This window comes from Neodiprion lecontei, chromosome 2, assembly GCF_021901455.1.
Source record: "Neodiprion lecontei isolate iyNeoLeco1 chromosome 2, iyNeoLeco1.1, whole genome shotgun sequence".
NCBI lineage: Eukaryota > Metazoa > Arthropoda > Insecta > Hymenoptera > Diprionidae > Neodiprion > Neodiprion lecontei.
This window is the reverse complement of record NC_060261.1, coordinates 28,488,727-28,503,159: the sequence shown is the minus strand read 5'-3', so window position 1 is coordinate 28,503,159 and position 14,433 is coordinate 28,488,727. Positions and strand designations below refer to the sequence as shown.

Below are 14,433 nucleotides of genomic sequence, written 5' to 3'. Positions count from 1 at the left end.
ATTGTCGCACAAGCATTAAATTTTCGCAACAGTTGCAAGAAAATATAGCAACAGCGATCGTAATGAGAAAGAATGGTAACGGATACCAGACTAATTTTCATTTTCTACCTAGAACTACATTTTTCGATTGTGGTAAAAAATGAAAATAGTTAAGGACAATTCCTTGTCATCTGTAGAGCGAAACGAAGTTAATGGGGCGAGAAATTTTTACCCTTTGGCAAAACCGCGGTATGTATACAAAGTTGCGGTTCGAAGCTTTTCGAAGCGTTCCAGCATTTGAACGAACCTTTTAACGCCAACGCAACATCATGTGTCACTTAACAGTGCGATACATCAGCCCGAAACATGCCGTGGTAATTATATAATTCGAAAAGCTGGCCAAGGTGACCATTAGTCGGATAATTTGTCAACCCGGAATATCCTGTCAGACGTGTCACTGATTGCTCTACTGCTTTTCTCACCACACGTATACATACACGTTGCAAGTACCACAATAGGTAATTTATGGACTATGTTTATTCTTTTCCGTATTTCCTAGATGCAAAGTACGTGAACAATTTCGCGCAACGTGTCTTAAACAAACAATTATTTCCAAAAGTAACGGGTTTGGAAATTTTATTCGAAGCAGATTTGGGACTGAACATTGAAAAAAAAAATCGATTATTATAGATGTGTCTACAAAGTAGAGAACCAGAAAATAATCACTTGGCATTTTTATTTTATTTTTTTCAAGCAATATGATATTGGTTGTTACAAACAATTGAATTTTAAGGTGGTTCTCAAACGGTTTTCAATTTTTTTGCTCTCATGGGCTAAATTGTTTGAAAATTGATGCGATCTCTTGCAGTGAAATCGAGATATTTTATACCGTACGAAGACGTTATTTGAGTTCTTTGTATTCTGATTAAAATCAGAGAAATTTACAGGTTTGATACGATTATAAAAACGAATACCAGTATATCCGGCTGCCACTAAAATCAAATCGTCGAATTTCACCATAGCCACAATATAAAATGTTTTATTTCATAATTTTGTAAAAATCGATCAAATAACCGAGGCTAAATCGGCAAAACACTCGACGGTAGATCGGAAATAGGTAGAGATGTAACTCCCGGTTTGAAATTGCAGGCTTATTAGTATCTTAACGGCGTGAGCTCGTTTCCAGGTCTTTGTCTCTGATGCAACCGGAAGTATGTGCGTTCAGCTCGGTATGAATGAGACGCGGACTCCGCACCTCGGTGTCTCGGCATCTTCGTACACCTCAGTTCCCCGTATGAATCGACAACTTCCTTGCAATTCCCATTCTTATTCAACGGCATTGAAAAAGGAACGCTAATAGCGACGCGCTCCCCGCATTATTTTCTTATTTAAACTTTCACGCTATCGACCGGAGGCGTCTGAACGGCGCGGGAATTTAAAACCCGCTGATTCGATACGCGTAAACGTGGATCGGATGAATATCAAACATCGCACAACGCGTACGAAAAACGTTTATACATATCGTAGAATTACTAGTTCGAACAGCGATCCGATAATCGGTGAGAAAAATCGAGCCGCCAGCGACTCGCCGTCGTCGCCTTTGTTCTGCGCATGCTCGCAAGCTACAACCAATGAGAGAGCAAAAACCTTCGCGATGCACCTGTGCTCACAATCGCCAACGTCTAACTTCAACACTGTGTACGAGAACGCAGAGACTCGGACGTAATGCTTCTTGTATTCCTTTTCCTGGAATCGCGTGTATGTACGAATATGATGGTCCGATGATAATGCGATAAAAAATAGGAAACAACTCACCGAGCTATAATGATTCATGATAATCGATTAACTTCAGCAAACATCGAGCACGTTTACAATGACTCGTTCTTATTGTGCACACCTCGGTAAAACGTTCTCTCATGTGGCGTCTCGCGTCTCGCCAACTTTTGTCCACATTTTGCACACCGTACGTTTCATTTCGTTACATTTGTTGCCTTCTGAAGGGTTCCGATATTCGTTTAAAAAGTCTGGAAGTACCGAATTTGAAACACGATGGACGTCGCAAAGTAGCCAACTTCGGAGTTTTGTCGTACTTTAGACCCGATGCAAGTTACCAAAGTGACTGTGAGTTTTGATCACCCATTTTCTGTACTTTGTTCCCAGTGCAAGCAGTGCGGAAAAGCTTTCAAGCGGTCCAGCACGCTGAGTACGCATCTACTGATCCATTCGGACACGCGGCCGTATCCGTGCCAGTATTGCGGCAAGAGGTTTCATCAGAAATCAGACATGAAGAAACACACCTACATCCATACCGGTGAGTTTCAATCCTTTTCTCGCATAAAGTATATTCTATTCTGATTTAAACGACATCGAATTATCCGAGAATTTCTGACGTGTATTTAATCAAGTTAGTACAACGCAGAGCGGGGGAGAGAGAAAGAGAGAGAAAGAGAGAGACCGTTATATGTATACCTGCGAATACAGGAATACAGAATGCGTAAAGAATTGTGATGAGAAAAAAAATTACATCGAATCGGAAAGTCATTGTGCCATCGCTTCAAAAGTATGGATTAACCGGTATTGACCCTTTTATTTTGCAAAATTATAAGTTCACGGCACAAATTGTGAATTTATCGACGACGACGACCAATTTCTGGAGGGTTAAGACACCAAAAATTTATTTCCTGGTAATTTTAGAACTAATTGTAAGGATCAAACAGATAGAACCAAAATAGGTCAATAATTGGTACACCTACAAGTTACTTTTCCTCACAGAGGGCGATTCTTTGAAAGAGGGAAATCGTTGTCACGCAGTCACTGAATTCACTGTTCAGAGAATGTGAAAAGGCTAGTGGTGTAGTTTGCTGTAGAAATTACGACAATCGTGGTATCATCAATATGAAAAGGGCTGACGAAATTGCTACACAACAAAATTCTCACTATTTGCATAGTATATACGTATTCTCAATTGGCTTCGTGACAGTCGCAGTGCACTTGACAACAATAAACTACCCTTTCGTACACTTCGTAGGCAAGTGAGGTTAATGTAGCAATTGTCCCACTAATGCCGACAATTGAGACGTGTGTCTTGAAAGTAATCCGTAGCGACGCGAGTCTCGTACTAAATTCGTTTCTAACCTATTCTTAGTGCGAGAAGTCTACGCATCCGTCTATCCATCTGCCGGCGGCTGCCTGAACTAATGTAAAAACTATAAATCAACGTTCAGCGTCTGGTCTTTCGTTTCGATGAAAGAGAACTGAAGTTGTTTTTTAATCCCTTCCTAATAATTGCGTTCGTTAAACAGTTTCGCGACGAAGAATTTTTGATTTTCTGAAACCTAACGAAGATCAAAACTCGTTTAAAAAGAGTTCGAATTTTTTTTTTTCGTTAGGAAACACTTTCAAAAGAAACTGTTACATTCATCCGGATTGGAAATCTGAATTTATGATTTTATATGAATTTTCAATTGTTACATTCAAATTACTGGCACTAAAACAGTGCCACACTGAGAAAAATTCATTTCTTACAGTAACTAGAAAAATTGAGTAAATCAGGTATCATTAAAAAAACTGTTTGAATATTGTTGGAATTACGAAAAACGAGGTACACGTAACCATTGTACGCTGTTGTCGGTTTACTCTACTTTTTTAGTTAAATAAGGCTTTAGCGTCAATTTATTGTTGCACAAGCATTAAATTTTCCTAACAGTTAAATGAAAGTATAGCAACAGTGATCGTAACGAAAAAGAATAGTAACGGATACTAGAAAACTAATTTTCATTTTCTACCTAGAACTATATTTTTCGATTGTGGTAAAAAATGAAAATAGTCAAGGACTGAGCGGTAACCGGAATTAAAAATTTCAGTGCAGTGAAACAATAGTGTTTTTCGATACTAGTGCGCGAAGGTGGCAATGCCCGCACAAGCGTGAAGGCGCAGCACGAGCCCGGAGACGAGTTGAAGGGCAAGTGTGGCGCATTCACGCGAGATAGGCATTGCCAAGTTTCGCACTAGTATCGAACTCTATTTTTTGCTACACCTGTAATGGAAAGTCCGACGTGCACGATTATTTTTACACGAAACCACGGCACGATGTCTGTTCAGTGACGATGTCGAGCACGGCAAAGAGTGACAAACTATTCCATCGGTGGCGCTAGTGCAGCTGTTTGCGAAATGCGCAACTGTGGATAAAAGTGCGCCCGTCTTTTTCGCACACCGCTAGCAATGCGCGAAGGTTTATCTTATACCGCCGGCAATGTGCGAAGGTTTTTTTCTCACACCCCTAGCAGTGCGCGAAAGTTTTTCCCGCACATGTGTATAAAAGACTACTTTCGGTGCTTGTAAATGGTGCATAAAAATGGACTTTCCATGCAGGTGTTGCAAAAATGTAGTTATTTCGTTAAGATACGTTTTATATATTCACACGTTGTACAGGGTGTTGAAAAAAGGAGGATACACCTAGATAGCCCGAAAACGAAGTAACTTAGAGATAAACTGATAATAGATTCCCGAATGACCCCGGCGATGGTTAATAAGTATTCTGACTTAAAATTTCTCGCTGAATCCAAATTCGAACGAAAAAATTGGGGTTTCCTTTTGAAATTTCAAAGTTGGGCCTCATAAGGCCCCCCCCTGGGCCCATCTGGTCCAAAAACTAATATTACCATTGGATTCCCAGGGAAAAATTATTCGGGAATCTATTATCAGTTTACCTCTAAGTTACTTCGTTTTCGTGCTATCCAGGTGTATCCACCTTTTTTTCAGCACCCCGTAAACATACCGGTAACTGCAGGTTCAGACTGGTAGAAAAAATGTTTTCGCACCAGAAATCCCTAGTGTAAAGAAAACGATCGTGGATCGTCTGCACGTTACATGTGCGTATGTCGCATACCGGTGTAGATGCGTACACATGTAAGCCTAGTCCAAGAGGCGCGGAGGTATAATAAAGCTATATATTCATACTCCCAAGAGTAAATCAGACCTGTTATTTTCTTCGGAATTGTTAACACATTTTTTTATTTTTTTTCATTTTATTATCGTCTGCTCAGTTTTGCATCGCGATCCCGTTCCTCAATGCTGGTTTAGCCGCGGTGTATCGTGCCAATATTATTATACACACTTCACTGTCCTCGTTGTCTTGATTGACATTACCGTACACGATACGCTGCAGAAATTCGCTGTACGTGTATGAGTGAGTGTCGGATATGAACACGATGCGTGTTGAAAAAAAAAAGAAAAAAAAAACAAAAAACCTCAAACGAGACAATGTAATTTGACATATATGAGTTCGTACATTATTCAATGGAAGTGTTCAGCCGAAATTGATGTGCAACTTCAACCGACAATTTTATTACATTGTTGAAACCTAGGAAAATCGTACTTGACGTATTCGTGTGACAGGAAATAGCACAGAATCGAGGAAAATGAAGAACCGATTTTTAGATCTGGCAGATTGACAGAGACTATGTTTTACCAGTTGTTTTTACAGAACAAACTCTTGGAGGAAAAAAATCGAGGTCGGAAATCGAAGGTCTTCACCTTTTTCAACGTTCCCGCAAACTTGCCTATCCGACTTTAAAAGTCCAACGTCAAAAAATCACTGTCAAAGATTTTTTATGATTGTTGGTATGGGAACAACAAAAAAAAAAAAAAAAATCGGCTGCCTTATTACTCGCGCAAGCGCTTGAAGATAAACTGTTTTCTTGTTACTAACCGCGGAGTGAGTAAAAATAAATTAACCTAGTTAATTTTTATCATACAGATGTTTTCAGTCATCAGGCATTTATCACCAATTCACTGAGTTCACCGATGAATATAGTCGATTCAATTTACATCAACTGTATATAACAATGACTTGTAAGAATTTTCGCCGCAGTTCAATTCACTGATTCGTACGTTATGAATTATGGTATACATAGTTGTCAGAAATAAAATGAACCTCCCTATAGCTGAATAACTTCCCGCAGGCATACCTGTCACGTGGCTACAGTCGGTGGTATAACTACATGTAATTTCGGCCTAAATCAACCATGGTATAAAGATCAAGGTACCGCCTAGACGCGGTTAGATATTTTCTCCTCATCAATATGCCATGGATTGGGTAATGCCGAGGCGATTGTTCGTGCGGAGAGGATGTATCGCGTAATTCGGGGCTCGGAAATAAAATTGCGCCGATTCGAGTGATCCTCCCTTCGCACCGCCTCTTTTCTTCTCTCTTATCTTACCAAACCCTTGCCATCTTGTCGCGGCGCAGTATGATTTACATGCCGTCGTAAGTACCTGGGGTGAAACCGTAATAATCACAAAAATGAGTCGCAAATATTAAGAAAAAAAAACAAATTGTTTAAATTTCTGGATGACCGTCAAAGTAATTTTAACCTTGGGACCAATCGGTTCTTTTGGAAATATGCGTTTTCATGAGAAATAAAAGAATACAAGTTAAAAAAACAAGTAAAGATGATCACCGGCTAGAAGGTACGACGATCCGTTGAAAGGAGTTGAGTGTATAAAATTTGACTAAAAATAATGTTTGTTCAGTCAATTTCTGATCGTAAGACAAAGAAACTGCAGGTAGATGTTCGATATTACAATACTATATATACGTATATACGTGGCTTCGGCCAGTTTTTATTTCGCCAAAATATTCGCTTCGTATCAAAAGATTGTATTTTATTCCAAAAATTGATCCTACCGTCAGATCCTGCTGTACATTGACTATAAACAGTGTGATTTACCCGTTAATATGGTTTTAAAAAAAGTGATCCGAATTCTTAATTTGAATGTCGTTCAGTTGACATGACATGATTCATTTTTATAAAATTTCGTGGTTATTATCGCAATGTAGTCAGTAGACTGTTTTGTATAACGAAATATGTTTTTTCCTTGCGCAAGGTTTACTTCAAAGTTTAGTCTTTGCCGTAGAAAAAAATCCTTCCAAAATCCAGAACCTTTCAACCCAAGTCTTAAAACTGTACGATTATTTAAACGAAAAATAGGCACACGGTACTTTAGGCACATATTTGAGCTAAAAATTCCATACCTTGGAAGGATTTGTAGTTGGGGGAAGAAAAAAAAAAAAAAAAAAAAACTAGTCAGGCATACCGTTGCGAACATTGCACATACGTGTTACACTACTTGAACATCATGCGATGTTAATTAGGAATTGATGAAACATGAACCAAGTATAAAGCGATACACACAAGTATAATGTATACACATCACACGTATATCTATATATATATACCTATAACGCATGAGGATATATATGCGAGAAGGTCTGGACTTTGTCCCACAGGAATAATTCATGGGAAACTTTCACAAGGCAAAAAGCGCCGATGATATTAAGAGGGGGGAGGGGTGATGGAGGGCGACGAAGAAGGGGGAAAACGTGGTAAACGGGGGGCGGGGGGGAACTTGCGGACAAGGCTTGATTTACACTTATAACCCCGGCTTTTATACACGGGCACGGCCATCGTCGCTGGTGGAAAGCGATTAGTTAACTATTAATTTGCCTATCTGGGGGAAAACTAATTCGAAAACGCATCTATTATGGGAAAATCGTTGTAGAGGTCTTTAAGAACATTTTGCACTTACACACAGATACGATGAGGCTTGTACCGAGTACTTGTGTATTCAACGAATGTCAGTTATTATTGTTTTCACATCGTGTTGGTTTGATTAGTTCGTAATGGGAAAGCTCGTTATCGAGTCGAGTCGCAGAATGCGTTCGAAAAGAGTTTAAAAAAGAAAAAAAAATCATTGCAGGATTTTACACAACTTCTCACTCCCTCTTTCTTTATTTTTCTTTTTTTTTTCTTTTTTCTTTTAATCTTCATCCGTCGTTAAATGTCTCTGCGATTTACCGAAATTTCGCCCTTTGAAGTGTGATGCTCGCATTTTTTTTTTTTTTTTTTCAGTAGTATTACGATTATTCGGGACGCGATACACGAATTCCGTGTAGAATTTTATCCCGTATTCCGAGGAAAGTCAAAAAAAAAAAAAAAAAAAAGCGACGAGTAAGAAAATTCGTGGCAATCTTCTGAAGCAAACGGAAATTCCTTGCCAAAAGTGCAAAAAATCACATCCAAGCTAATCGCGGTGAAAATTAAAATAACGAAAAAAAATCCGTCATCATAAATTACTTTCAAAGGTATATCTCTACGTGTATCAATTTTTCCCCACTAGTCCAGAGCAAAGATACTGCCAACAAAGAGTGTTATTAGAAAGATTGGCGTTGTCATTTCGAAACTACAAATCCTGAAGTAAGAAAATAGATGATCTGTCGGAATGAGAAGGAATGAAAACTCGATGAAGATAAAAAAAAAAAAAAATAAAAAAGCGAAGCGACGAATGAAAGAAGGAAGAAAAGAAAACCGAAGGAAAAGGAGAAAAACAAAATGTTCCACTCAATTTCGTTATTCATATATGTACGGGATACGATGCGAAAATTTTTCTTACCACCTGCTGAGAATCGTCGCACATATATACGAGGGTCTATCCACGATATGTATGTAAGATACGACATATATGTATGTATATGTATATGTATGTTTACACGCATGGTTAATAAAACACATCATTGTGCACGGTGTTTTTTCAGCAGCTTTAGTCTTAGCTTTTTATTATTGTTTATTCTGTCATGTGCGCTGATGTACTTGCAGCTAAAACAGATTGTTATTAATAATTTATGCGCACGGCTCGAGGTATTCACATACGGACATGTACACTGAGAAGAATTTCATTTGGCATGGTAACTAGAAAAATTCAGTAAAACAGGTATCGTTAAAAAAATCGTTTGAATATTGTTGGAATTACGAAAAACGAGGCACGCGTAACCATTTTGCGCTATCGTCGATCCTTTTTTGGTTATTGCAACGCAAAATCAGTTTGTGAGGTTTAATCTACTTTTTAGTTAAATAAGGCTTTAACGTCGATTTATTGTTTCACAAGCATTAAATTTTCGCAACAGTTGCAAGAAAATATATCAACAGTAATGAGAAAGAACAGTAACGGATACTAATCTTTCCGGTAACAGCTAGAAAACTAATTTTCACTTTCTACCTGGAACTATATTTTTCGATTATGGTAAAAAATGAAAATAGTTAACGACCGAGCTGTAACCGGAAGTAAAAATTTCTCTCAGTGTAAAATATGCGTATCGAAACTGCGCGTTGAAATTTTGTGACCAAAGATGTTTTTGTCAACTTTTAAACTTGATTTCACACTTTATATTAAATATTAAACAGGTACGTAAATACTCTGTAACAAAAAACGAGCTTTGAACGGTACATTTCATAAAAATATGGGTACTGCGTGTAGACAGTTGTCTTTATTTTAGAATTGAAAAGTCTTGGATTTTTATTCTTGGATACACTGAACTGATATGTGGGTACCACGTAACGTGCGTAATTAGAAAACATGTCGTCGGGGAAAATTTCTAAATTTTTAATTCTTTCAAATATGTACAACGACGCGGTTTCCCTCCCGTTTCGCAATTGCCGCAATCAGAAGTAACGGCTGCAAACAATCTAGTCGCTAATTCTGAGAGTTTTTTCTTCAAGTAGCCCAGCTAGGGAAACAATGGGGGAAAAAGAAGAGTCCGAGACAAGTTCACCCCATAGATTGAGCTATCCCGTAGCTCTCTGCAAGCCGGTTAAATAATGCACCGCGAAACGGTCATTAGCTGCAATTTGCGAGAAACTTTCTGCCAGATCCATTTTCTACCCTATAAATTATCCCTGTAAATCGTACGTAAAAACAAAGATATATGCGTATTTGTTGTTTTTTTTTTTTTTTTTTCTTTTTTCTCTCATTCATGTATTTATCTTATACCGAGCGTTGCGGTAAATTGTGCGGACGGATTGCCGTCAACCCGACTGATAAATTTTCAAGAGGGCGGAGAACCGATACAGAAACCTTCGCTCTCGCGTAAAATCGAAGCAAGAACAGAGCTCATTATTTTTTTACATCTTCAACAGAATTACGATTTTATGAACGCGAATGACGACATTGTTCGTGAACAAAATTACCATCGATACGCGTACATATCGCTCATTTCGCATTTACGTAGGAGAACTCAACGAAGATGACAACGAATCGAAACGTTCAGAATTTTATTTGTAATTGTTACTGTGTCGTTTCTTCGTGAGTGTTAACATCACTATATACTGAATGTTTTTTTCGCATATAGAACGTGATCGAATAATCTGACTTTCTGATTTCTGCACTGAGAGAGAAATTTTTATTTCCGTTTACCGCTCAGTCTCTAACTATTTTCACTTTTTACCATAATGGAAAAATATCGTTCCAGGTACAAAATGAAAATTAGTTCTCTACCTGTTACCTGAAAGTCTAGTATCCGTTACTATTCTTTCTCATTACGATCGCTGTTGCTACATTTTCCTGCAACTGTTGCGAAAATTTAATGCTTGTGCAACAATAAATTAACGCTAAAACCTTGTTTAACTAAAAAAGTAGAGTAAACCTGTAAAGTAAATTAATTTTTCTCAGTGTGATGCTAAATTCCAACGCACGATATCATCGTATGAGAAAATTGAACTTCCGTCGGAATTTTGCGAGAAAACTAACCGCGGCCGGGGGGAGGGGGAGGAGGAGGAGGAGGAGGAGGAGGAGGAGGACCGTTACATGTGTAATTACGCCGCTGCTTTACATGCATGCGAATGTACAGGTATACACGTCCAGTGCCATTAAACAGAGCGTCGATTTAATCGCTCCTGGCCACGAGTCATTATAGAGTCGTAAAACAGTCGTGAAACCGGAAGGATAGACGAGCTTGTGGGAAACGAGTGTTTGGGGAGAGCCTAAGTGAGCTTCCGGCCGGCGTCCGTTTGCCACGTGCCGAGGCACGTGTCCCGATGCGAAGAAAATTACTTGCGCAACGGTGCATGGACGTATGGGGCATTCCGGACCAATTCCAACGGTGAGGCGACGCTCGTCTTCGATTTTCTTGGTTTTTTTTTTTTGTCTTCTTCACATCGACAAACTTCATTAGTTTTTGCTAAAGATAAACAAGTTTTTGAGAACCTGTGATTCTCGTGATTGGAAAAACTAGTGACAATTTTTCCTCAAAACCGAGAAATTTGTAAAACTAGCGAACATGTTTTGTAGTGTACAAGAAAGAGTGAAAGAAATGAAATATTATCGTTGAGGTTAATCCGCAGCGGTAAAGAAATTCGAAACACGCGAATTATTAATCGCGAGCAGAGGAATTTATTTTCACCTGTTGAAAACACAAGATTCCAAGCAAATGTCGTGCGAGACAATGAGATGAAATTATCAGATTTTCGTACCCGAAATTCTCAACTGACTGAGAAAATTCCTCGGCACGTTTATTTTTTTTTTTTCTCACAGTAAATCGCGTTGTATGTCAGAAAAAAAAATATCAACCATGTTTTCCTTCGCGGCTCTTGTATAATTTCAAAACAACTATCAAATATTTTCTACGCGTTTCTTTTTAGAATCGAAACCATCCTTGAATGAATGAAAATTCCGGATGCGCTTTCCGTCAAAAAGATAATTTCGCGGTTTCGCGCGGTACGAAACTTACCTTGTACAAAAATTAACCATGCCGAAAATTATTCGGTCAGATTTGGGTTCTGTGTTAAAAAATTCGTAAGATACACCATTACCAAGTTCTTGTTCGTTGGAAAAAATATAAATCTGCTAACTCCCATCGCTTCGATTTAATTCCTGCTCGGATGAGATCGGCACTGAGAAAACAGGCGAACGATTTAAGAAAAACCATCCTTTTCCTTGCCTCGTCTTCCGCCGTCGTTCCGATCATTTTTTTCCTCGTTTCATTAGTAATGCTCTGTACGAAAGGAGGTAACGCATAAAACTTATCCACCCCAGTCGAAGAGGGTGTAAATGTTTAAATATTCCATGATCGAACGTGCGAGAAAGCTACGTACCTGCAGTTCCCTTTGCAACTTGGTGTTTTTTTTGTTGTTGTTTTTTTTTTTTTTTTTTCATTAGCTGCAGGTAATAAACGTGAAACCAAAGACGGGGTGAGAGACAGTTACAATTTTGCGATTTGAACAATTTTGATCCAGTTTTCATCCCTTCGCTTACCAAACAAACACGATCTATTGGAATAAAATTATCCGTATTAAAATCGAACGTTTTATGCATACTATACGCATAACTTCTTCCGATAAGGTGGGCAAAAAGGAAAAAAAAAAAAAAAAAACATGCCATCCAAACGTAGAAACGTGTATAATTTTCGAAGCAAAATTTAATATTTAGTCTCATCAACCGGGTCTGGTAGATTGTTAAATCCCAGCAGGAGAATGGGAGAACGTAACCGATAGAGGACAGGTGGTGTTCATCTTTGAAACGCGACACTTTGTCCTGATCGTCGCGTGCGGGTTGAGCGTCGACGATATAACGCAGAGACGGGAAAGAGATAAGGGTATGTCGGTCATTTTGTCGTCTATCCGTCTACCCGTCGTTGGTCGATGTCCACCTGTGATTCATAGGGGTAGACGAGCGCGTTATCGAATTGTATCTCTGGTAACGCGGGGCGTACGATTCACGGTTGAAAAAACGTTGCGGGTAATTTCTGTCGTGTATTCGATGTGTTGGAATTTTAAACTCAGTGTCAATCTGATTGCGCTGGGAGAAATTTTTTTTTTCCGGTGGAGTCCTTAACTATCTTCATTTTTTACCACGATCTAGAAAATTTGGTGAAATTTTTTATAATTTACCAAGGTACCTGCTCTGGGCATTTTGTGTAGAAATGTGTGAACAAAGAATTTCTGAGTAGTTTTTCCACCGGGTAATGGTCGGCTAAAGGCAAAATTACCCCTGCTTTCGCACAATTTTACCCAGGCGGTGACCATTAGCCCGACGACGTAGCCGAAGAAGTGACGGTTCGCTCAGGGATTGATTTTCCAAAGTCGTGAAAGAGCGAAACGTGCAATTAGGCATAGCCGACGATTGTCGGAGTGAAAAAACATCGGCGCAATGTCAGGACTAACATCTGTGCGGGAAAGTCCAAGGTGTCAGCGACCCAAGAACACAGCAACCTCCATCGATCGAATCACTCTTGAAGTACGATTTTAATATTTTAAACTTCAAGTTACCTATACATGCGCCATCGAGGGTAAATGTAAATAAAACGCGGAACAGAACCGTTTCAATATCTCACGACGTTCGATACTGCAGCGATAAATTTTCTTTAAAAAGTCATGTTCGTCATGAGAACAAGTTGAATTTCAAATACACGGAAGAGGATTCACAACGTACTACGCACGATACACTTATGGTTAAATGAAACGTGAAAAAACATCTCCGACTTCACGATTGATTGACTTGACAGAAGCATTTGTGCAATAAGCCTTTCAGTTCTGAAAATTTCGTTTTTTCGAAAATTTCCAACATTATTTTCACACAACGAAAAAGTTTTGTTGATTTTATAATGCGCGGAAAACAAAGTGTTTCAGTAATGTATAAGGAAAGGTTTGGCGCGGCAATTCGATATATTTTGTTGCGCCAAACGTTGAAAAAAGTTAATGTTGAAAAATAACTGTTTAATCGTTGTAATTGCAAAAATTGTCCGTTTAATTGTAATTTATGCTACATCAATATGACGACAGAGAAATATACCATTATGAGTTAACAGGCTGATTCAATGCTATTAAACCACGAATCATTTAATTCCGATGAATATACCAGATTAATTCTTAATGCTTGGAGTCCGTTCTAATAAGTGCTCATCTTACTTGTCTTGCGAGAAACGTTTTTTGCCGCTACAACAAATTTTTTTTACAGATTCACGATGTTACATATTACTTGACAGCGGCAATCAATTAGTAGCTTTCATGATTTCGTAAATTTGAGTAATCTTTATCCACCGAATAGATTTAGTGGACTGTTATATGCAGCGATTTAGTTGAATCTACCAAGGGTATACAATATTTTGATAATACCATAAAAAAAGTATTATTTCATTAAACCGACTAAATAAAAATTGAGATTTCGTATTTATAAGTATATATTTAATTTAATAACTATTTTTTTTTTTTGCAATTTCGTAACAACCGTGTCCTTAATTTTATTATTTACAAAAAAATATTGTGCTCCCACCATAAAATGTTCTACATAATAATTGCTTTTTAAAAAGCGTAAAGTCCCCTGACTTCCTAGCTTACTTTGAACGATAGTTTCACCCCCTTCAAAGTGTTCAATGGCAGATAAAAAAACAAAAAAAAATACATGTCTTTCAGTTTTTAGTCTAGTATAACATATTGCAAAAGAAATCAAATCGGAGAGATCGATCTGGGATACCATTCTCGTCAGATAAACCGGCTAACAAAGCTTTCTATGTGAGTTAAAGACGTATCGTCATCGCTGACTTCATCTATTTTGATACGTTGATTACAAAAGGCGTTCCAAAGCTAAATCATGAAACTCTCTGACGCCAATCGACTGCGGTAT

At 38.3% G+C, this 14,433-nt stretch overlaps 2 protein-coding genes across 2 annotated transcripts in view; one reads left to right on the top strand and one right to left on the bottom strand.

Annotated features, from left to right (window-relative positions):
* The window catches only part of LOC107218773 (kelch-like protein diablo), a 137,134-nt gene that overhangs the window by 86,351 nt on the left and 36,350 nt on the right, over positions 1–14,433 (bottom strand). The window lies entirely within an intron of this gene.
* LOC107218772 (protein odd-skipped-related 1) overlaps positions 1–14,433 on the top strand; it is a 31,437-nt gene that overhangs the window by 8,639 nt on the left and 8,365 nt on the right. The window contains exon 5 of the mRNA XM_015656770.2: positions 2,140–2,290. Coding sequence (XP_015512256.2) covers positions 2,140–2,290 — 151 coding nt within the window. The remainder of the gene's footprint in view (positions 1–2,139; positions 2,291–14,433) is intronic.